The 25,029-nt window shown below is 54.1% G+C and overlaps 1 protein-coding gene across 5 annotated transcripts in view; it reads right to left on the bottom strand.

The window, feature by feature from the left end:
* Positions 1–25,029, bottom strand: part of KAZN (kazrin, periplakin interacting protein) — a 366,657-nt gene that overhangs the window by 89,563 nt on the left and 252,065 nt on the right. Inside the window, exon 1 of one of the 5 annotated variants that reach the window (XM_069479373.1) lies at positions 11,309–11,900. The exons of 2 other annotated variants lie outside the window; for them this stretch is intronic. In XM_069479373.1, coding sequence (XP_069335474.1) covers position 11,309 — 1 coding nt within the window. In that variant the 5' untranslated portion in view covers positions 11,310–11,900. Of the gene's footprint in view, positions 1–6,360; positions 6,664–11,308; positions 11,901–25,029 lie in introns of those variants that run through there. 2 more of the 5 variants (XM_069479372.1, XM_069479369.1) reach the window with 2 other exon arrangements.

Below are 25,029 nucleotides of genomic sequence, written 5' to 3'. Positions count from 1 at the left end.
TTCCAATGATCCCACAGCACCTGCTAAGGGGCACAAATGCACATGTGCTGAAGGACTCCCCCCACATTCTGCAGGACCGCTCTGCGGTGCACTGTGCTCCAATGACACATGCGGACGGCAATGCAAGGACTCCGCAGAGAGCCTGGAATGAGCCAGGACGGCTATGCGGAAAGGTTAGAGGCCCAGGACGGGAGGAATGTGGACTTAGTACGGGGCAGGGAGATAAGAGAGGTACGAGCTAGAAAGGTGGAGGGTGGGACAGCGATGGTGAGCTCCTCCACAGGAGGCGGAAGGGGGCTGTCCCGCATTCACAGTTCCTGGCACCAAACCGAGTACAGAGCAGGCGCTCGTGCCCACCAACTAGATGAACGAGGAGCCTTATCGATCTGGGGAGAAGGTGAGGGAGGGTATCTTTCCAGTTGAAGTTTAGGGTTCTAGACAGAAAAGCTCCTCTTGCAGAATGTGCCACGAGAGCAGGGTGCATCCCGCTCGGCCATCAGTGCCGGGCACCCCGTTGGGGCCTGGAAAGTATTTCTGGAATGACTGATGAAGTGCGCCATGGGCACAGTAGCAGAATGAAGAGGTGGTCAGCTGGAATCTGAGCTGTGCCGGTCAGCACCTCAGTGCTTGCAGGGCGGGAAGGATCAATGGGATCAGTGAAGCTGGAAGCGGGGAGGGGCAGGCAGGTGACGTCCTAGCTGCTGGGAGGGCGGAGGGATCACTTTCTATACAGCAAAAGCAGCCGAGTGTGGTTGGCACAGCAGAGCAGGGCACTGGTCACCCACTGTCCCAGTTTGCCGAGGACCGAGGGGTAGCCCATGATGTGGGACTTTCAGTGCTAAAACCAGGAAAGTCCCAGGCAAAACAGGACGAGTTGGTCACCCTACGTACAGATCTGCCCTCACCAGCCTCCTAACCGGAGTAAGATCACCGATGGTACCAACCGCATTTCTAAGGTGCCTCAGAGTATACAAAGCGCTTCCACAGCTGAGCTTGTAAAGCAACCACAAATCTGTGAGCCGAGCTGGGCTGGCACTGTGATCTCATTTCACAGGTGCAGAGGGGGAGTGACCTGCACAAGGTCCCGCAGCAGGTCAGCAGCAAAGCCAGGCTGATGTTCCGCTGCCACCTCCCCAGCTGCTCCACGTGTAGTGGGAAGGCATGAAATAGAAACGCGCTGTCTGCTGAGCACAGCTGTGGGCTGGGCTGACGTCCTCCGGGCCTGAGGGACGCACAGGGAAGCAGCAGAGGCTCTGTCCCCAAGAGCGGGCTTGGAGGCTCCAGGGAAATGGGCCCATCTGGCCCTCTGCTCTTCTGAGGTTCTGGCACTGGGGGAGCAGGCGGCCACCACTTGGGATGCTGGGGGAGAGGATGGGCAGGGCGCTACTGGCCACTGTTCCGCCTGCCTCCCCAGCACCACCACCACGGCTGTCCCTTGGGTAAGGTCACGATCTCCAAAGGCCCTTGTGAGAGGCAGACAGACCATCTAGTGACACCCCCAGCAGCCTCTAGGCGTGGAAGGGTCAACCTGCTCTTGGCAGCTGGGGAGGGAACAGGCCAGGGTACAGGGGGAGGGGGAAGGGAGAGGGGGAAGGAGAGGGATTAAGGGAAGGGGAGGGGGAGAGGGAGGAAAAGGGGAAAATTGTAAGCAGAAGGAGCAGACTTGCTCAGTGATGGGTTTCAAACTATAGCTGCATCAGTGTCACCTTGGGGGACTGCTGGGCCCACCCCAGTTTCTGATTCTGCAGGTCTGGGGTGACAGAGAAGCGCATTTCCAGCAAGCCCCCAGGTGCTGCCGACGCAGAGGGTCCTGCCGCACAGCTCGAGAATGGCCGGCCCAGCTCGTGTGCTTATGGGGGTGGGGGCAAAGGCACAAAGGGCACAGTGGGCCACTGGAGGCAGGAAGACCCACGGAAGTGAAGGCGGCAGGCGCTGGAGGCCTTGGTCCTCCCACACAGGGTGGGCAGCATCACGGGGGGGGGGGGGGGCGGGGTGGAGATAACATTTAAAATGCAGATCGCTGGGCCCACTCCCAGACATTCTTGATTGTCCAGGCCTGGTACGGGGTCCAGGAAATGACACTGAAAAACAAGGACAAGAAGCTCCCAAGTGATTCTGACACAGGCAGTGCAGGGGCCACACAGAAAGGCACGTGGCCCTTGGGGAAGACGGTAGAGGAACAAACATCCCAGGCTTCCCGAGCCGTGACGGGCCACAGAAACACACGTCAGCACCATGCCCTGACTCAGAGCCCGCTCCGACACTAGCCACATGTGGCCTTTGACAATTACATAAAGTTTAAAACTCAGTTCTTCAGTCGTACTAGCTACATTTAAGTCCAGGGGCTACCATCCTAGACATGCAGATCCAGAACATTTCCCTCTCTGCAGAAAGTTCTCCCAGACAGCAGTGGGCTGGGAAGATCGCACTGTTGTCTGCCTCCGCTCCCCGTCCATAAAAAGAGTCTGCTCTGGTCATTCCCAGGGTGCCAGAGAGAAGAAAGACACGGCCAGGGCAGGCATCTCTACCCTACCGTATCTGGCGGGGAAGGAGCCCGGCTCAGCAGGGGAGGCACCCCGAGTCTGCCCTGGAACTGAGGGGGGCCTCTATCCCTGCAGAGGGGACATCAGGGACGCAAACTTGCCTCTTGAGAGGCGCTAGTGCATCCAGAAGGGCCTGGAAGGAGCACAGGGAGGCTGAGGGCTGGCACTGCGGAAGTGCAAGCCCCGCAAGCCCACCTGGGCTGGGGGAGGTTTGAGGGAATGCCGCAGAGGCCGGCGGGGCTGGAGGAAGGCCCGCCCCAGGTCAGCAATGGCCTCAGCCTGGGTTAGATGTCTGAAGCCGACAGACCGCAGGGAACACTCACAGTACACAGGCGGCTGCAGAGCCACAGACCTGACTGGCCCCACCTCCCAGCCTTCATCTGAGAGGAGAGACCGAGGTGGTGTCTGAGGCCGGGATGGGGAGGCCATGAAGCTGAGCACTTAGCTGGGATGCCGGCGTCAGCCCCCGTCACAACCCCACGCTGCAGGAAACTTCTCTGATACCCTGGCCAGGCACACCCAGTCCCTGCTTGACGCCTCCAGTGCTGGAGGATGCACTGCCTCCCGGGGCAGCCCATCCCACTGCCGGACAGAAAATCTCTCCCACAGTGAAGGAAAGGTGGTCTCCCTGCAACTTCTAAGCAGGGTTGCCCAGGTGCACTCCAGCCTGGGCAACACAGCAAGACCCTGCCCCCTCCTCCACAAAAAAATGACACATGATAGCACCACAGACAAAACAATGTGCTGGTTTTAATCACTGGAAAAAGATATCTAAATTTATTTACTCCTCAAACCTTCCCAGGCAGATCCCTGGGGCAAGGTGTGGTCCTTAAGCTTAGCAGTCACAAATATCATATGAAAAACAGACTTATAAAAGCCCAAATCACTCCCTTTTAAAGAAAGAGCTATATCAAACACAAACAAACAGAAAAAATGATTCATCATCATAGCCGGGTGTGGTGGTAAACACCTGTAGTCCCAGCTATTTGGGAGGCGGAGGCAGGAGGATCGCCTGAGGCCAGGAGTTGGAGGCTGTGGTGAACTATGATCGTGCCTGTGAATAGCCACTGTGCTCCTGCCTGGGCAACACAGCGTGACCCCGCCCCCTCCTCCACAAAAAATGATCCACGATAGCACCACAGACATAACAATGTGCTGGTTTTAATCACTGGAAAAAGACACCTAAGTTTATTTCTTCCCCAAACCTTCCCAGCACACCTGTGAGAGGTGGCCTGTTTGGAGGAAGTGTAAGAAACACTGGGATTAAGCATCCAGGACAGGGTATCTCCAGGTGTGGTTCCGGGACCATGCAGGTGGCGGTGGGGACGGGCCGTACATTAAAAGTGCAGGGTCCTGCAACCACTGTGTGATTGCAATCGGAAGCGGAAGCTGCACAGCTAATGCAGAGAGACAGACAGTAGGATGGTGGCTGCCAGGGGCTGGGGAGGAGGATGGAGACGGACTAAATGTGGGCACAGTTTGTGTTCAAGGTGATGAAAAAGTTCTGGAAATGGACAGTGGTAACAGTTGTCCAACACTGTGAATGTACTTAATGCCACTGAATTGGACATCTAAAAATGGTTAAAATGGTGAATTTTACGTTATGTATATTTTACTACCATAAAAAAACACACCAAAAAGAAGTGCAGGGTCCGGAAGGGACCTCCACTCTGGATCTACCGAATCAATGGCTGAGTTGGGCCCGGAATCTGCATTTGAGCCCCTTGATGCCAGGGCACAGCTCCCTATTGGCTGCCCGTGCGGGGGGGGGGGGGCGGGGGGCGGCACAGACAGTCTTCGCCCGCTCCCCAGGCCCCTTGGCTTCCCGCCCCGAAGCATACGAAGGAAACAGAAATCCCCCCACATGGCACTGACACACCTGGCACAGGTGAGATGCCAAGAGGAAGCACAGGTAAGTGCTCAGCAGAATGGGTCTGTCATGTGAAAAGCATTAGGGCCAACAATAAAAGCGGCCCAAGCGGGGAGAGGGGGGTGGGCCAGGGAGCCTGGGAGAACAGGCCCCACCAGTGTCTTTGGGGATGAAGCCTTAACAATCTGGGTGAATGACAGGACAGGAGTTTGGTCTCCTCTGTCTCCTTAGCACCCGGCCCAGTGCCTGGCTCCTCCGTGGGGCTGAAGCAGACAGGCATTCTGGCTGGAGGCAAGACACAGGACTGTTGGTGACCGCCGGGGGCACAGAGCAGGGCATCCGAGCAACCGATACCCAAGCCTCACCCTGGCTGCTCTCTGAGCACAGGACAGTGTTGTGAGCTCACAAGCCTGAGAAATGCACGTGCTTCTGCTAGACTCTGGGGACATGTGTGCCCAGGTTGGGGTTGGCACAAAAAAGAAAAAAGCAGGATTTAACTACGACATCCATCTACCTTACTGTCACTTTGGGATCCCGTGAGCATGGCAAAGAGGCAGCTAATGCTTATACCAGGGCGCGGGGGAACCAGCGTGAGTGGCCTCCAGCTTCTCACTCTAAAATTAGCCCAGTCTCAGAAAGGCAAAGGGCAGAGGTTCTCCAAGTCTGCTCCGCAGTATCCATTTATCAAAATCACCCAGGGCACTTGATAAAAATACAGATTCCTGGGTAGGGGAGCCCGAGAATCTGCATATTAGCACGCATCCCAGACTCCTGCAGTCCCAAGTCTGAGAACCCCCTTGAGTGGGTCAGAGGGGGCGAGGGAAGAGGGTAAAGAGTGAAGTCACTCCTGTGTCTTTTAGAAGTTTTCAGATTTGACCCTGGAAACCACCCCAGGTGACATCTTTGAGTATGGTCCCTTCCCTGCCTCAGGCCTCAGTTTCCCCACTTAGTAGAGGGAGCAGGTTGACCATTCCTGCTGAGGTTTCCTTCTCAGAGCTCTGCATTCTAGGTTCCCAAATGGCCGGGGGCGGGGGGGGACCTCCCATCGGGGGCCAGCCTGCCTCTTTTGACTGTGGCTGGGGCAGGGGCACAGTCTCCTGGAGACAGAGAGCAGGAGCAGCTCTGGGCCCAGAGTCCCTCATTCCCAGCCACTCTGGCTGGTTGGGGCCAGTGTGCCTGAGATGCCAGGGAGAAAATCCCATGAGTCTCCACGTCTCAGCCTCTGCTCTTGCCCTGGGAGCCCGGGGAATCGTCAGCTGACTAGGGAACCGCAGGAAGAACAGTCCCGGGGAAGGCAGCACGCAGGCCTGGAGCAGCCACTTACGGCAACCTGCACAACCGCTTTCGGCCTCAGCGGTCTCACCTGTGCGATGGGGAGGACCGCAGCTGTCCTACAGGAATGGGGGCTCAACGGCAACGTGTGTAACCAAGCGCTCGGCTCCTGGGCGGCCCTCACTGAATGATTCTTCAGCATTAACAGGACCTGACCAAACTAAAATCCGTGTTCTCTCCTGCCCAGGCACAGCGAACTTCAAAGTTGGGGGCACCCTGGCAGGGCTGGGCTGTGAGCTGAGGGAATAAGGCCATCCAGGAAACAGCAGCTGTTGTTTTTACTTCTCTCCAGCCCCCAGGGAGAGCTTTCTGAAGCTTCTGTACAATTAAAAGGTACTGAACACACTCAATGGCTGTGATAAAGTTACAGCCCAAAGGGGTTGGGAGCCTGAGCCAGCCTCCAAATCCGGGCGGCAACAAAACATGAGGCCGTTGGCACCTGCGGATCAGCCGCCAGGTGCCAGGTGGTGGGTGTTTCCCAACATGGTCCCCAAAGTCCAGCACGTAGGCCAAAGAAGGACCGCCACCACACTAAGCCCACCAGCTCCCCCTCGCCCCAACCCAGAACTAGAGTCACCCAGTTCAGGGCCAGGACACCAGGTGAGACTCACCTACCTGTCACACTCTTCTGACTGTGAACTTCCTCCAGATCTGGGGCTGCCATAGCCCCTGATGAGCTAATGCCATTTGGCGAGGGCTCCGAGGAATTGCCACAGCCAGCATCCTCCAACTGGCCTCTCTTGAAGGCATCCAAACAGCAGATGAGAGAAAGCCTGAGGTCCCCGTTTTCACGGAGGCTGCCACAAGGGGTGCAGAGGGGCTGCTCCTTGTGAACAGCAGGCAACCCTGCCTTCCGGCTCCCTGACACGCACTCATCTGTCGCCCACAACATAAAGTGCATCGACAGAGAGTAACTCCGGTAAAATAGCTACACACACGCACACACCTTAGAACCATGCCTGCCTCTCTGGAGTGTTTATAGCCCTTAGTGACTCACAGCAAACACGGGATCCCCACGGCGATGGCTTCAGCCAGCGTTAATGATATGTGGGATGTGCTTATCTGCTGGGGCTAAAATCTGTTTACACGCAAACGCACCTGATTTTCCATTTTTGTCTACTTGCCGTGTTATGGCTGAGAGAGGCCAAGTCCAGAGCGTGGGTGCTATTTTCCCCTAAAGATGAATAAAAGGAGAACACAGTCTCCTTCCTCTAGAATGGCCATAGGTGCCCGGCAAATCGTCCAGTGAACTCAACTGGAGTATTACAAAGAACACAAAGAGCGCTTCAGGACCACTGCGGAGACTTCCTGAGGACTCAGAAGGCCAACAAGCAGTTTTCTTCCAGTCATCTGTTTGAACAAATCCCAAATATTACAAACTTCAAAAATAAAAAAAAATATATATATCATATATATTTTACACCCATATACACACAATTCCAGTTCTTTGGACTCTGGATAAACAGGAAACCCCCCTTGATTCTTACGGCACGGAAAGCATTAGGCTCCATAGGTATGAAGGACCCTAATCATTCGAATTCCTGTCCAACCTCCAGTAACTCTGAAGTAGGTAACCTGATCCCTGCTTGAACTTGCTTGCAGGCACACAGCTTGTAAGGAGCAGAGCTGATGAATTCAAGCCAGCCTGTGTTTGATTCCAGAGCTGGGGCCCCATACCCACTAGAGTGTGCCGCAGGCCCTGGCAGAAGGATGAAATTCAGTCCATCTCTCTGAACCACCAAGTACGGAGTATGCCACCCAAAGTATGGAGGGTGCCAGGCCACAGGGTGAGACCTCCCAAGGGAAACCAATCTGAGCAGTGGCCTTCACTCCTGATATCCAGGACAGCCAAGCCCCCAGTTGTCTCCAGCCTGCTCTGCTGGCCGAAGGATGCTCACACTAAACCCACCACTGCATTCCAGTGGGCAGCTTCCTAAAATCATCCCCAATTTCAAGGAGTGGAGATTTAATCTCATTCAATCCCAGCTGAAGACCTTTTCCGAAAGGATAACAGAAAGCTGACCTCATGCTGAAACTTGCTAAAGGCACAAAGATAAGCAAATGCTTGAGTTGCTTAAAACAAGGAATGTCAAGGAGAGGACAGACTCTATTTTTTTTTTTTTTGATAAAAGTTTAAAGGAAAAAGGGACCTGAAACAATGTGTGTCTGCTTTCTTAAGATCAACACAAGGTCTTTCCAACTTTAAGGTCTACAATCTGGGATAAATTCCTGGCTGTGATACACACTGGCTGTGACCTTGGGCAGTTACTCAACTTTTCTAAGGACCGGCTTCCCCGTCTGTGGATGGGATTAACAACTGCCCCACCCTGGTTGCTGGGAGGACCCAGGCAGACAAAGCTTTGTGTCTAGTTAGCACCGAGACTGGCCCTGGCCCGCAGCAGCGCAGCGCTGGGAGCCAGTACACAAAGATACACAAGTGCCTGGTCTCCTTCCTCATCCCTGGGTTTTAGGTGGGGGGAGGGGAGGGACAGGAAGTGAAAGAACACAAACGATGATAATAAATAAATAAAAGGTAGATGGCGTGAAGAGGCAGGAGAAGGCTTTGTGGCTTTTTGAGCTGGGGGCACAAGAGCCTAATGGGGCCGACAAGTTAGGGTTCAGCTGGTTCAGAAGTGGATCCATAAAAGCGCCTAGTCTACAAAGATGATCATTTCCCACCATCTTTAAAAAAACAACTTGGTTCCTTTAGCTGATCAGAAATACCCTCTTGCCTTAGAAACTCAGCACTCGCACACCTCATTTCATTCTCAAGCGTGCTCTTTCTCTCTGACCACCCTACCTAAACGCTAAACAGCACCCACTCCCATCATGCTAACTCCTTCTCTGGCTTGCTTTTTCTGCATAGCACTTAAACCCTCCCCGGACATATCCTGTGCATATTTGCCTACTGGAAATCTCCTCCCACAGAATATAAGCTCCATGGAAACAAGGGCTGCAGTTGTCTCCTTTGCTGCCATATCCCTGGCAGCCACGACAGTGCCTGGCCTGGAGTAGATCCCCAAGAAATGCGACCGAATGAAAAGACAAGAAAAGATTGAAGGTCTCGATTCATGTTCACAGCTTAAGAACCCCCAGTAAGCACCTGGTTCACTCTGTGGGTGCTCTGGAATGATCCACCCCTCAGATGGCGTTATTCCCATCACGCCAACAGGGAAAATGAGTTGCAGAGCATCTCAAGGTCAAACAGAATCAAGGCAGAAGCAGGTGTGGACTGTGCAAGCATCCAGTGTCTGCACCTCCTGCTCCAGTCAGTGGTCAACTCACCCTGGAGTCCAGAGCTGTCACCATCACAGGGCCCATCACCCCACTGGTCTCAGGACACCCTCTCTGAGCAATGTAAAGGTGTCCAGGCCTCCATCCCACCAAGCCAGCGTCCCCTCTCCCATTCCCCTTCCCCATACCTCTGAAAGCGCCAATTCCCAGACTCTCTGGTCTAACAGGGCACCTCTTTCTGCTCCTTAAACTGAGTATCTCGTTCAACTTGGGACCAAAATGTTGACATTCTAGGCCGAGTTACCTCACAGCCTGGCTGAAATGTCTATTTCAGCAACAATTTCAGCTTGCAGTTCTGAGCAAAGAGTTCCCATTTCCCTCCCAGAGGAAAACCCCTCTTAACAGCCAATGGATTCAGAAACCATTTCCCTGATGGGTGGTCCTCGATGCCTGGCCATCATGGACGTTCTCAAAAACTCCATTTGGTCTTTAAGAACCAGACACCAGAAAAGGGTGAAGGGTAGTGGGGTAGAGAAAACACAGAACTTCCTTGTTTAGCTGCTGCTTTGGTCTCATTTCACACCAGCAATGACATCTGTAAATCAGGAAAGGAGATCTCCAATGGTCTCTCCCGTAAAAGTGACTCCCTGTGAGGGCTGTAGGAATAACCACCACCCTAGACCTAAGAGACAGGCATCAGCTACACCATGTCATTAGGATATTGTCATTATGAACGCACAAATGGAGTCTATATAGATACAAAGTAAACAACTGTATCTTCACCCAGCCATCTTCTGTACATGTTTACATAATAACAAATTCCACCGACACAACACTCAGCTTTAGATCACTTAAGTATTTTACAAACAGGACAAAAATCATCTGGACAGAGTTCATGAGGGTGGAGATGGAGCAGCAGACAGCATCACAACCTAATGGGAAACTGAGTCAGGGGGCATGGGGAGGTAATCGAGCAAGCGTGTAACGACAGAAGCAGCTGAGGACTAACATTCATTAAGCATTTATGATGAACTAGGCAAGGGACTTTATAGCCACCACCTTTTGAATGACAAGTCGTTACTTGATACTATTATTACTATTACTATTTCTATGGCACAGATGGGTAAACTAAGTCTCAAAAAGATGAAGCGGCTTGCCCAAGCTCTCCCACCTGCTTACTCTTGGCACCTGTGCTGTTTTTACCTCAACCTGTCTTGGACTCTCACTGCCACGTGCAACTGGGGAGGTGGGACAAAGTGAAACTCCCACGCAGGACAGAGAACTACTTTGCGCTGGCACGGGTGGGGGCATTCCATCTTCTGGGGAGACCAACATGGGCAAAGCAGGAATTAGGGGGCCTTGCTGCTGGCTTTTTCTCATAGGAAAGAAATAAATATTATGTCAATAAACTCCTGTGTTCCCCAGCTACCTGGGGAGGGGTTCCAAGGCTTTAGATTGCCACAGACAAAATCTAACTCCACGGCTTAGGACTGTGGGAGCTTGAGCTACTGGCTTAACCTCTGGGGTTTTCCGCTCTCACCTGTATGGAGATAACACAGCCTCCCTCCCTGGGCTGTGGCAGGGTTTTAAGGAGACACTGCATGTAAATTACTAGAACACATTAGGTGTTTGAGAAATAATGAACAATCATCCTGTGCCCCCTACCCCCATTTTTCCTGGAAAAAGTATTCAGAACTTCAAACTGATGATGACAGATCCTTCTCAGAAAAGCCCTTCATCTGCTATCTAAATTCCTTCCTACTCCTGACTCAAGCGAATCCAGGGGTCCCCCCTCCATGACCTAACCTGGAGGGCGGGGAGACAGCTGAGACCGGAACCGGACGGAATAGGCACACCCACTGGGAACATTTTAACACTAAAAGGCTGTTCTCCACTTGGGGCGGATTAGCTAACGATACACAATTAGATCACTGCATTTGTGTCGCCACCGCTGCAATTTCTCTTTCTGCATTACTCGGAGTTCAAGTGCATGAGAAACGCAGCAATCTCTCCGCTCCCAGCAAATGCGAGTCATCAATTTCCCCTCCCAGGGGCAGCGGTGAAGGGGCGCTCTCTTAGCACTTTGTGGGGTGGCCAGATGGCTTACAGGTGCGGTCACGGGGGGCCGCTCCAACTTCGCTCCGGGGTGACCCTTTCCCACGCTTCTCAAAACAGGCGCAGGGTCCAACCCGGAGCCGGGTCTCCAGGCGCCGCGGGATCGCACGACTCCAGCTGGCGCGGCCTTGGCCTCCCCCTGCAGTCCCTGGGAGGACTCAGGCCGGAGAGCCGGGGAGCCCCGAGCCCCCCGCCCCCACGCTGAACGACTAACTCCAGGTCCCACGCGTCTCCCGGCTGCACCCGCCCCGCGCACGGGGCTCCGCGCGCCGCGAGAACTTTGCCACCAGCGGCTTCCCGGTCCCGGCTGGGAGCGCCCCCGCGCGCCCGCCCTGGCGGCTCCCGGGCCTGTGGCCGCGCCGCCCTCCCCGCCCCGCGCGTACCTACCCGGCTGGCTGCAGTCGCCATCGGCCCGGACGGAGGGCGCCCCGGCGCGGGGCCGATCGCTGGGCCCCGCCGCGTCCACGCACAGCTCGCAGGCTGCCGGCTCCGGGGGGCGCGCGGGCCCGGCCCCCGCCCCGCAGGAAGGCGCCAGCTCGCCCTGCGCCGAGAGCTGGCGGACGCGCTCCCAGGTGCCGGAGTCGGCCGCCCGCATGCCGCGTGCCCGGGGGGCGCTGTCCCCGGCGGCGCGGGGGGCTCCGACGGGGGGCACCGGGCTCACAGCCCCGGGGGCCGCCGCCGCATTGGGGCGCAGCCGAGCGCCGCCCCCGCCGCCCGCCCGGCCGCCGGCGCGCGCCGGACCAGGACTCTCCGTCCGGCCGGACGCTGGGCTCTCCGCAGCCGCCGCACGCGAGGAACTCGGCCGCGGAGCCTCTCACGTGGGAACGGCTCCCGGCCCCGCGGCTCCTCCTCCCGCACCTTCCGGGCTGGCGAGGGCCGGCTGCTCGCCCCGCCCCGGCCCCGCCCCAGCCCTCCGCGCCGCCCGGACTCGCCCCAGTGCTGGGGAGCGCCCTGTCGCCCCGCTGCGCGCCCGGCCCTCCCGCCACAGGCGCGTCCCCGACATGGGCACTCCCAGGCAGTGGGGACTGGAGCCCAGGTCTCCGAAAGCCCCAAGTGAGTGTGTGCGGGGGGAGCCCTTGGCTCCTGCCTGGCACCCCAGTTCGCCTACGTCTTGTCTTTCTGCTCTTCTGACGCTCTGTGACAGCCTCGCCAGAGAGCTGAGGTCCCCATAACGGGCTGGGAGAAGGCAGAAAGAGTGGGCAGGGACAAGGTAGCCGCCCTGGGACGTTTCCTTCACTGGTCTTGACTGTGTGTCCAGCCCTACTCGGAGTGGAGTTAACACAGAGTGCGCATGCTGTGCGGTGGGGAAACCGTGGGACGTCCCTGCCTTCCCCGAGCCTCAGTTTCCCACCTGTGAAACGGGGCATCAGAAGTTCCCACCGTGTCTGTCATCAGTGCCGCTCTTGAACTCCCCACTGTGGCAGCCATGTGGCAGGTGAGGGGACTCCCCAGAGAGCCCAGGGCCTGGCCCCTGGGAATGGGTGGGGAGGGCAGTTACTAAGCCGGCCAAGCCCTGTAGGAGCCGGCACCTTGGAGGGCCGGCAAATCTGAACCCACTCGCTGGAGTGGGTGCTCATGGGCTGGCGGGGCTCCTGTAAAGTGAGTTTGCTACTCTGAGCCCCCTTTGATCTGGGGATTACAATGGTCTTTAGAAGGACTAATTATCTCCTCACAGCCCCAGGGGGCAGGTCCAGGTCCCCCCCGTTGTAGACATGCGGGGAGCCGAGGCTGCACAGCCAGGTGACGAGTCACACACGCTCCGTGGAGCCCCAGCCGCCCCTCCCAGGCAGCAGGCACCCGGCCCTGCCCAGGCCCTGCTCTGTAACCTGTGGCTCCCACCGGCCCAGGCCAGAGCTTCGGGAATTTCTAGGACACTGGCATATAGCTCTCTGACAAGCTATGGGAACCAAATTACTTTCCCCTAAGTCTATAAAAGCTTCTGGGACAGTGTTCCACCTGTGGGCAAGAAGCCCCGCCTCTCAGCAGCCACACTGGCCTGCCCACCGACCATGATGGCCTTCCCACTTCCACCCACATCCCACATCCCCCTCACCATCCCAATGACTGGAAACTGCCCCGCTGTGGAGGTCCACAGGGCTGCCTCAGACCCCCTGACCCTGTCTGACTGGAACCCCTGACTACCCGTTGTGGGCAGAGTGTCATGCCAAGTCCTGGGGGAGCCCCCAGCTGGAAGAAAACTACCCATGGAGTTAAACACCCACACCACTTTGGAGGAAGAGTTACCTGCAGGGACCCCCCACCTGGGGACATGAATGAGTGAAGTGGACTGCTGTGGTTTGTTTCTTAAGGGCATTTTGGGTGTATTCTTATAACTTAGACAAGCTTTGCATATTAAATACTTAAGAAGATTTTTCACTTCCACGTACTCTTTCCCATATTTCTTAAAGTACATGAACTACACTTTTGATGGAGACATACACTTTCCTCTTAACTCAGTGACAAGAAAAAGCATCACGAGCATGAGTACGTAGCACTCGTCACTTGGATTCGATGTTGGGGAGACATCGTGGGGTAGTGGGGACTGCAGCCAACCACAGACCACCAGCCCCTGTGGAGGAGGCCATAGATTGTTGTCATGTAGGAATGTGGACCTAGTGTTACCAGATGTTCTACTTTATTTTTTGAGAGCTACTGGGAATATGGATTTTTATGTGAAATCTAAGTTTGAAATGTTGGCAACTCTTTAAAACTTAAGAAGGAAAAGGAGGAAGAGGAGAAAGAGGAAGAACAACAAGGTAAACAGGTCTACAAGCTTCTATCCACCCCACGGGCCCCCAGTGCTCATTTCACTGCTGCCTTCACTGGTGCCCTCTGCAACCTCTCAGAAGTCTGCACACACTTCCTAGTTACATTCCAGTCACCCAGGCTGGTCGTCAAGCCCACGGCCCTGGGGAATTTCCTCTGCTGTTCCAACTCAGCCAAGTTTGGCCATGGCTCTGTGTGTGAGTGTGTGCATGTGCCTGTGTGTGTGTTGTCCATACTCAGGACCGGGACTTCAGATGGCGGTTGGGTCCACCTTCCCCAGCTTTCTGGGGGTTTCCAGGCTGCCCAGGCCTCCCCAACTCAGCTGCACCCCTCGCTGTCCCTGCTGCCAACTCTGCTAGCGCGCAAGTCTCCGGCAGCAGCGGCAGTCAGCAGTCTATCAGAAAACCATCCGCCTTGGGGGGCGGAGGTATTTCTTCCTTGAGGTGTGTTTCTGGTGATGAGGCAACCCTGGGCCCAGGAGACGTTTCTGCTCAGTTCTGCAACAGGAGATCCGGGAGCCAAGAACTGACAACCCATTTTCTGCCCTGAGCAGGTTGGGCAGGTCCTGCACAAAGTATAACTCGAGGGTGGGTTTCGGTGGAGACTCTAGTGCAGCACCAGCTTGTGGGCACACAGCCTGTGTTTTTATACAGTCATGTATGGCTTAACGATAGGGATACGTTCTGAGAAACGGGTTGTTAGGTGATTTCATCCTCATGCAAACATCATAGACTGTACTCACATAAGACCCCCCTCCCCAGGAGGATGCTGGGGATGGGTGTTGAAGACAACTGGGCCTGGGATTTGGCTCCCTCTGTCCTTGTCCAGGGCATGTTGTGTTCGATCTCTGCAGGGCAGCAGGAAGGGAGGATTTGGGGGCTCAGGAAAGGCAGCAGGAACCATCCCCATCCAGTCCTCCTAGCAACTCATGGTAAAGAGCAGAGGCACAGGGGGAATTCAGAGGGGAAATGGGCAGTCCAGCCAGGGGGTGGGTAGGCTGCTCTGATTCTGAGCTCTGAGGCCAGACAGTATCCCTATGACCCTGACCTCAGGCTGACACGGTGCCACCCAAGAAGACACAAAGGAGGCTGAGGACATAAGGGGTCAGTGCAGTTCCCATTCCAGGGGAACTTCATTTAGCTCTGTAGTCCCCAACCCCTAGGCGGTGGACCAGTACTGGTCAGTGGCCTGTTAGGAACCAGGCCGCACAACAGGTGAGCAGTGGGCAAGTGAAGCTTCATCTGTATTTGCAGCTGTCTCTATCGCTGGAATCACATCGCTGACTCCGCCTCCTGTCAGCTCAGCGGCGGCATTAGATTCTCGTAGGAGCCCGAACCCTACTGTAAACTCCACATGCGGGGTCTAAGTTACGGCTCCTTATGAGAACCTGTTGGCTGATGATCTGAGGTGGAGCTGAGGCGGTGATGCTAGCGCTGGGGAGCAGCTGCAAATACAGATTATCATTAGCAGAGAGGTTTTTCTGCACAATAAATGTAATGTGCTTGAATCATCTCAGAACCATCCCCCACCCGACCAATCCGTGGAAAAATTATCTGCCATGAAACCAGTCCCTTGGTACCCAAAAGGTTGGGGACCATTGCTTTAGATCACTGGAGAAAACTACAAGACATATTTGGCATAAGAAACAAAACCCAGAAATACTGTATTAAGAAATCTCATTATATAATATTTGGCATCTGCTTGAAGTTGAATATTTGAGCCCACTGGAATTTTTCAGTTATTTTTTTTCTTGCCTGTGTTTTTAATACAGTCATATTAATATATCACTTAATGATAGTGATATGTTTTGAGAAAGACGTCGTTAGGCGATTTCATCCTTGTGCAAACATCACAGGTTGCACTTACACACCTAGATGGTAGAGCCTAGGCTATATGGCATAGCCTACTGCTCCTAGGCTACAAACCTGGACAGCACATTACTGTTCTGAAGACTGTAGGCAGTTGAAACATAATGGTGTTTGTGTATCTAAACATAGAAAAGTACAGTAAAAATATGGTATTATAATCTTATGGGACCATTATCGTATGTGTGGTCCATTGTTGACCGAATCGTTGTTATGTAGCATGACTGTATTTTTAGATGTTTTACTGAAATCTTCCAGCCAACATATTACTGTACTATCTCCAGATACCTTTAGCTAAGACAAAGCAGCAATTCTTGACTCCTAGGAAGATGCACTGTTTCATATGCCCTTGTGAACTCCTGGCAAGACTTCCCAGGGAGTGTGGAGACCTCAGCTGCAATGTCAGTCCCCACCCCACAGCTGTGTGTGACCGTGGAAAAGTGCCTTTCTGTCTTTGTATCTAAGTGTCCTCTCTGGCCAAAGCAAAATGAAGGGCTGGTTTAGTGGGTGTGAGAAGCGCTTTTCTAGCTCTGCCAACCATGGCTGAGGTGGCATTTTTTATCCTTTCACATGGTTGTTGTGTGGCTTTGTTTTTTTGTGTGTGTTGCTAATAGTGACAGGAAGTATATTCATTACCTATTGCTGCATAACAAATCACCCCAAGATTTAGTGACTTAAAACAACAAGTGCTTATTATCTCATAGTTTCTACAGGTCGGGAATCCAGATGTGGCTTAGCTGGGTGCCCCTGGCTCAGGGTCTCTCACAGCCTGCGATCAAGGTGTCAGGTGGGGCTGCTGTTAACTTAAGCTCAACTTGGGGAGAATCTACTCTCAAACTCACCTACATGGGTGTTGGCAAGATTCAGTTCCTCCTGGGGCATTGAACTGAGAACCTCAGTTCCTCGTTGGCTGTTGGACCTCCTCACAAAATGGCAGCTCACTTCCCACAGAGGGCTCCAAGAAACAGCAAGAGAGGGTGTGCACAAGATGGAAGCCACGTTCTCTTTGCACCCTAAACTTAGAAGTGACATCCCATCATCTGCTCCCTGTTCTATTCATTGGAAGTGCGTCACTAGGTCTTGCCCACAGGGAAGCAGATGAAACAAGGTGTGGACACCAGGAGGCAGGATCATTGGGGCCATCTTGGAGGCTGCCCATCTCAGGAGGTTGGGGACACCGTTGGAGGCAGAGAGACCAGGACTCAAATCCTGGCTCTGGCACTCACCAGGGTATGATCTTGGGCACATAAACAGTTTCACCCCTGGAAGGCTGAGGTTCCCCATCTGTAAAATGGAAATGATCATGGTAACTACTTGTGGGGTTGTGGCGGGAGGTTTCAATGAGATGAGGCACATGTCAAGGTCTGCACTGTGCCTGGCATAGGGTGAACCCTCCAAAACTGGGCCAGAGGGACATTCCCAGAGGGGGCCAGAGTGATACAGCCATGGCTTCTGAGCCAGACAAACACTCCCTGCCATCTCCATGGAGATCTGTCATCTTCCGTCAACTCCTGGGGACTCCAAAGTGACTTTGAAGCCCTTTGGCAGGCCCTGGGTTGCCTTTGTGGCTGAGGTCACCAGCAGGGACAGTGCTGATGTCTTCTTCCCTCAGCCATCCCACTAGGACTCTGGGGCACAGGTGCAGCAAGGAGGATTAGAGTGGGATTTTCCTCCAAACCCATTTAGACCTTTGCCCTTGGGGGGTGAGGATTTTACTGAGGTCCATCCTGCCATCTGTCCTGGCGAGCCTGGAGACTTTTGTGGGCCTGTCACGGGCTCACCGGTACCCTTTGACGGTCTTCCCAGGGCCCTAAGTGACCTGGCAGAGATCCTGATCCCCTCTAGGGGGTTCCAAAGGGCCTGTCCCAGAGGCAGAAGCTTAGCCCAGGCCTCGGGCAGAATGGGGCATTAAAGCACTTTCACAGAGCACAGCTGGTCTCTGTGTCCTGCCTGTCAGACTGCCTTGGGCCCCAAGTTAGATTTTTAACAGCAACAAAATGATAAAGTCCTTCCTTTTCTGGGGGCCACATCTTACCCTTCTTTAAGCCCCTTTTTGGGGAGTTCACTTCAAGCAGGAAGGTTTCTGCAGGGAGTTAAAACGTGGCAGCTTATTCAGAATAAAAACAATAACAGCAAAAATACTACCACTTGCAATAATAACATCGGCAAACATTTACATAGCACTTACTATGTGCCAGGCACTGTTCCAAGAACTTCACCTACTCGTTTAATCCTCCCCCAAATCCCGAGAGGTAAGTGTACTACTATTATCATCCCCATTTTACAGGTGAGGAAACAGACACAGAGAGGTCAAGTCACTTGCCCAAAGTCACAAAGCTAGTTGAGTGATGGAGGCAGGACTAAAGCCTATGCACCCTGCCACCATACTCGTAGCCATGATGCTACCTTGGTGACAAGTGTCATTTATTGAGCACTCACGTTGCCCCAAGGACTGTGCTTTCTAGCTCATTAAACCCTCAAAACTCTATCCCCATGTTCCAGATGAGAAAACTGAGGTTGAAGGAGAGAAAAGAACTTTTCCAAGAAGATGTGGCTGGTAAATGCAGGGCTGGGAGTCTAACTCTGAGAAGTGAGGGGTGTTCTCTGGGGAACTGCCTCCCACATCAGGGTTGTGGAGATTGCGCGCCTGTGAGCAGGGGTGGAACAGTCACCTCTTCCTCCTAAAGAGGGGGCTCAGAGAGAACCCTCAGCTGTGCGGGGGGGCGGGGGGGCCCTCTGCTGCCCCCAGTGGCCACTAGCGAAACTTCACCTTCCCCAACTGGGGTCCTTCAACTTGGTTTATTTTTGGGTTTTGGGAAGGGAACGACTCCGTTAAGCACCACGATTTTCAGACCCTGTGTCTCCACTTCCTGTGTGTGATTCGAGAGACACAGAGGGCCATGGGCCAGCGAAGGCCCAAGAAAAGAATAAGTTACCGTTCACTGAGCACTTCTACCTCTGCTCGGGGCACTCTGCTAGGTACTTCTTACTTAAAAGCTACCATTTAATTAATCAATGCACAGAGATAGTCATTATTGTTAAGGGTTATTAATAGCAGTAGATAAAGCACTTCACACATATTAACTCACTTTAATCCCCAGAACAACTATGTAAATACCATTATTATCATCCTCCTGTTATCAGTGAGGAAACCAGGGTACAGAGGGGTTAAGCAGGTTGCCCGGGGTCACACAGCAGGTATAAGGTGGAGTCAGGATTGAAACACAGGCAGTTCTGGCTCCAGAGCCCAGTTCTCCTAAGTATTATGCCATTATCAGGGGCTGTGATGACACTCTGCCACCCATTCCCCAAGGACACAAAGTGATCCCAAAGACCAGGCCAGTGCACTGCTTCTAGATTCTTGTCCAGTCGGTGATGAGGTCCAGAGAGGCTGGCTTGTTCTGTCCCTTTAAGGCTTAAAGTGCCCATCTCTCCTGGAGAGACTCAGCTCCCACAGAGGCTACAAGTAAGTTGGAACAATAGAGTAAGAACCCTGTGCAGTCGTGCCTGGGCCTTTCATGGGAGATCTCTGAGCTCTCTGCAAATAGTAATCGACATCCCAACACCTGGGGGTGGGGGGGAGTGATTAGTTATTTAAAGACAAAACTGGCTTTTCTCCTGTTGGAAGTCTAGAGTGGCAGACACTTGCCCAGGGGCTTACAGCAAATGGGGTGAGGGGGTTCCTTCGGTAAGCCCTGGGACAGTTGTTCTCAAAGCCTGGCCCCTGAGTGGCTGCAGCAGCATCTCTCCCGAGCATGAGAAATGCAAATTCCCGGCCCCACCCAGACCTCCTGAATCAGGGCGGGGCCTACCAATGTTTTAACAGCCCTCAGGTGACCCTGATGCTGACACAGCTGAGGGCCACTGCCCTGTCCAGAGGAAGAGCTGCAGGTCTTCATGAGTGGTGATGGGGGGAGGAGGCAGAGGAGCGTGGCAAGGTCGCATTTTCAGTGGCTGTAGCGTCATAGTTACATAATGCCGCCTCCTCCACCCTGATGGCTTTCTGCACCCAGAGTCCAAATGCAGGGGCCCTCCTTGTCAGGAGGCCACCTGCCCGGGGTCCAGGAGGCCTGTCCGCACACGCCTGAGGCTGCTTTCCCCATAATTATGGGCTTGCTGGCCGCCGCCCGCCCACCGGAACTCAGGCGCGTCAGCCAGAGCGACTCCGGCTCCTCCAGCTCTGAAGGCGGAGTGTGCACGGCCCCATCACCAAGCACAAGGAGATTCGGGCCTTTGGTGGCTGCAGGGCCCCCAGCAAGGTTGGGAGTGATCCTCACTTTGCCCTCGGTGGCCCCCGCGTGGGCCAAGCCCAGACAGCGAGACAGAGCGTTCTGCGCTCTGCACATCAGACGGTGACCTCAGGCCCTGGCCTCGGAGTTCTCAGGGCAGAAGTCTGCAGTGGCCCCTAGTCCCGATGGGACTAATTAGAATTTGTTCTAAATTCTTCTTTTCCCAGAGTTGTCCTTTAAATATCTTTGGAACTGGTTTCAGGAGGCAGATTTGTTGAAGAGATACGTAGGAAGGACTGGCAACTTCCCCCTAAGTTTCTCATTAAAACAAACAAGCAAAAATGTGTTTTGCTAAATGAGAAAGACGCATTCTTTGTGTTTTTAAAGACTCGACCTTTGAAAGTGGAATGTTTCTCCCAGGTCAGGGGCCTAGCACAGGGGCACTCAGGGACTCCTGGGGTGAAGGACAACCTCAAAAGCTGCTGAGGGGGCCTAGTCCCAACTCCCGCTGCAAATGCACGGCAGGGGCAGGGCCTTGAACTTCACCTATGCCCACAGTGCCAGGCATACGGCAAGCACACACTCCTAAAGATTCTCAGTTCTAGCTCGGGGCCTCCCCAATGCCCGTGCCAACCTTGACAAGCCCCTTCCATTGCTCTGGCCCATCCCCATTTTGCCTAAGAAAAGTGTCTCACATCTTAATAAAGAACACTATTGGCCAGGCATGGTGGCTCACTCTTGTAGTCCCAGCACTTTGAGAGGCCGAGGCGGGAGGATCTCTTGAGCCCAGGAGTTTGAGGCTGCAGTGAGCTATAATATATGAATGATGCCACTGCACTCTACACTCCAGCCTGGGCAACAGGTGTGACTGTCTCTTGAAACAACAACAACAACAACAACAACAACAAAAAACCCTCAAAAAAACAACAGAACAATGGCTACCATTTACCGTGGGCTGGTCAGTATGATGCTCTCCCTCGTGACATCATCTTGTTTAATCCCTCACCTGCCCTATGGCGGGGGGTTGGAGGGGCTACTGTTCTTATACCCATTTTACTTTATTTACTTATTTAGAAATGGGGTCTTTCTCTGTTGCCCAGGCTGGAGTGCAGTGGCATAATCTTAGCTCACTGCAGCCTCAAACTCCTGGGCTCAAACGATCCTCCTTCCTCAGCCTCCCGAGTAGCTAGGACTAGAGGCGTGTGCCACCATGCCTGGTTAATTTTTAAATTTTTTGTAGAGACAGGGTCTTGCTCTGTTGCCCAGGATGGTCTCGAACTCCTGGGCTCAAGTGATTCTCCCACCTCGGCCTCCAGAGTTGCTGGGATGACAGGTGTGGGCCACGGTGCCTGGCTTTATACCCATTTTAAAGCCAAGTAAACTGAGGGTAAAAGAGTGAAGCAGAAGTTGCAAACTGGTGGCCCTTAGGGCCAGATCTGGCTGTAAATATGTTTTCTTTTCCTAGTACTCTAGTAAAAAAAAAAAAAAATTTAAAAAACTGGTTGCCAACATTTTAAAATTAGGATAACTTATACCAAAAAATTCATATTTTTAGCTTCCCCTCACCTTTTTTTGAAAAATGAGGTATGGTAGTATCGACCCCCGTTCTGTCCCACACACACAGCAACGGTGCATGTCCCTGTCTCCACCCTGGTCAGTCCTCCCTGCTTCCTGTTGTCTTGCCTCCGGCTACGTCACTCACGCATGTGACCCGCCTGGCTGCTCCAGGCATGACGACAGGCAGAGTCGGTGCTTGTCCATCCGTCCGCCTGGTACATCTCAGCAGTGCCCACTCCTAGGGGATCCCAATGTGGCAGATTAGAGGGACCATTGCACGGGGAGTCGGGAGATGTGGATGTTTGTTCTGTTGGCTGAGTGACCTTCGGCAGACCCTGTTCCCTCCCTGGGCCTCAGTTTCCCCATCTATACAATTAGGGTATCAGATAAGATTTCCCAGACTCCCTCCACTCCTATCAGCCCCGCCAAGGCTCCTCGAAGCTGCAGGGCCCACTGGGAAACTCTTAGGGATTCCAAACAGGCCAGGTGTGGGCTCGCCCACCTGAGCTACCCTGTGGCCACGAGCCCCTCGTATCAGCGGGACTGTCTCCCTGGCCCAGAGCTGTGCCATCAGCACCAGCAGGGTCCAGGGGTGACAGGGCTGTGGGTTCCAAAGCTGGAGCACTTCTGGCACCTAATGATCTGATTGCACAGAGGAAGATTCGGAAAGACCCAGACTCTCCCCTCGGAAATGCAAGATACCTGGGCTGGGAGGTGGAGCCAGCTTGTCCCTGCCCAGGTCAGTCTAGGGTCAAGGATACCAGCTGGGCACTGGGCAAGCCAGTGGGTCTCTGTGCTGCCAGGCGGAAGTGCTCATTCAAGTCCCAGAGACACAGAGAACATGAATTCAACGTCCCTTCTCTTTCTTCATCCTACGAACGTTCAACAGAGGGGGAAACTGAAGCCCAGGGCGGGGAGGTGACTGCCCAAGGTCACACAGTAAATCAGTCACAGAGCTGGGCGAGAGCTCAGGCTTCTTGACCTCCGCCCCGGGGTACTTCCTACACTCTCTCTCCCTTGGGAATTTAGAACCCTTTAACTTCTTGGCACTGGGTCTCAGAAGGGGGCTGAGTGGCCCATGTGGGAAGGGACGGTTTGTCTGGCTCAGAGGCCTAGCATGGAGCTCGTTCTCGGTGCTTGAGACACACACCGCTGGGCGTGCGGGCCCAGGCCTGGTGTGAGCCGCCCAGGCTTCCAGGATGGACGCTCCATCTGCCGGAAAGGTTGCAAAACTGGCAGCCAGCAGCCCACGTTTGGCTCACAGACGTATTTTTGTTTTTCCCACAGTGTTTTTTAACAATTCACATTAGTTGCCAACATTTAAGAATCGGGAGATTTCACATAAAACGCAGGACTTCCAGCTTCTCCTGAAAGTCTTAGAAGCTGACAAAAGCTGGCCCCTGATTTCTGCCAGGCAACGTCTGGCAGGAGCTAAGTGTCACGCCTCTCCTTCACCATGCATGGCCATCTTCATCTGTTTACGGGACCCCTCGCATGCAGGTTTGGGGATTTTGAACCTTCCTCTGCAGCCTCCCTGCGCTGAAGCCACGGCCTCTCTCACCCTGGTCATCCTGGGAGAAATTCCAGTTATCGCTGGTTCTCAACCAGGGGGCAATTTTGGCCCCCACCAGGGGACATTTGGCAGTGTCTGGAGACATTTTGGTTGTCACCACTGGGCAGTGGGGGAGTGCTGCTAGCACTTAGTGGATGTGCAGAATGCACCCCCGCCCAAAGAATTCTCTGGCATGAAATGTCAGCAGTACTGAGGTTCAGAAACCCGGGGCTGATTCCAGAGACACCAAGAACCCCAGGCCAGGACCAGGACCTTGAGAGGAGGGAGCAAGAGGCCCGAGGGCACCCCATCGAGGAAGGCTCAAGCCAGCCCTGGAGATCAAGTGCTTTTCTGTAATTGTGAAGGACGTGGAGCGCTCCCTCGATGGCACTACTGGGAAAGCAGATATCACGACAGCCACTCATGATTAAAGGTCAGTAATGAATGTCGGAAGGGGTTAGAGCAGGAGATGCACAGGCCACAGACCTCCCAGAGCTGTCCTGGAGCCAGGAGCTAATTGGTTGGAATGAGGCCAGGGCCAGGCATTCATTCATCATGCATTTATTAAGTACCAACTGCTTGCATACCTTTGTGGTTCAAAAGATGGGAGAAAGCCATGATGTGCACAATGCAGCCCTGGCCCTCTCTGTGCTCTGGAGGTAGGCAGTTAAGGAGGGGGCACCCCGGGAATGCAGAGGGGGATCACTCGGCCAGCTGCATTGCAGAGTCTCCAGGGCAGGGTGTCATTTGGCTCCAGCTTGGCAAGGTGCAGCCTAGGCAGGCAGAGATGGGGAGAGAGGTAGGCACTCTGGGCAGAGGAAACAGCCTCACGCTGGAGGCAGCAACAGACTCGGAGGCACGTGTTCAAGATGGTAGGTGGGAGGAAACTGGTGGGAAGCAGATGGCTTGACTGGAGAAGACTGCAGCACACCGCAAGGGGTCTCCAAGTCAAGCTAAGTGGGGGAGAGAGGGCACAGTCCATGGGGGATCCTTGCCAGGGTAGTGGGGTACAATCAACTGTGCGACTTTGGAATTCTCAGGGCCTCACTTTCTCCATCTGTTCAATGGCAATAGTAAGAGTAGTAACAACTGTTGCGTACAGAGCTTGCTATGTGTCACGGCACCCAGCCATGCACAGCAGCCCTATGGAAGTACATACGGCCACTACGTCCACGTTATGGAGGAAGAAACTCCAAGATACGGGTAGGCAAATTCACATGAACTTTCATAAGGATACCGCTGGAGCGTGATGACAATGGGGTCTAGACTGGGTGGTCTGGCTGCCGTCTCCATGCCCTTGACGGCTCTGCTCCCCACCTCTCTAGGACCAGCCCGTCCATTAAGGATAAGTGAACTGAAGCAGGGGACCTGCCCACGTGATTCTGGCACAGACATAGTGCTCAGACGCTACAGTGTATCTCGTAGGGTCCCAGCCCAGGTTGGCACAGCAAAGTCCAACGCATGGCGCTGATGAAGCAGGGAGCTGGGGATCTTCCTCTGGGAGCACATCGGCTCTGGGGAGAGACGGGCTGGAGAGCGGTGCCCCTCCACTCAGGACAGACAGCTGAGCAGGGGTCCCCCTCCCACTGCCTTTCCTGGGTCCCCATTCTCCATCCTCCCTCATGTTCCTTAACATCTCCACAACTTTGCTCACTCTGCCCACCCTGCCTGGAATGTTCTGCTTTCCATCTGCAGGAAACCCTTCCTTCTTTCCCTTCCAACCCAGCTCAGAGGGCACTTCTTTCCGGAAGCAGCTCAGGACATGCCCGGGCAGAGTCATCATGCCCTTGTCTTTGTACCGAGAGCGTGTTTCAAACCCAGTTGGCCCTCTTAGGGCATTTGGGTGTCTTCTCACAGAGCTGCTCACCTCTCACCATGCACAAGCCTCTCCCGCACATCTCGTTAAGATGAAGATTCCGACGCCCGATGTCTGGGGTGGGGGCTGGGATTCTGCGTTTTTAAAAAG

This window comes from Eulemur rufifrons, chromosome 8 (assembly GCF_041146395.1).
Source record: "Eulemur rufifrons isolate Redbay chromosome 8, OSU_ERuf_1, whole genome shotgun sequence".
Lineage (NCBI taxonomy): Eukaryota > Metazoa > Chordata > Mammalia > Primates > Lemuridae > Eulemur > Eulemur rufifrons.
The sequence above is the reverse complement of the archived record's forward strand: the minus strand, read 5'-3'. Positions and strand labels throughout refer to the sequence as shown.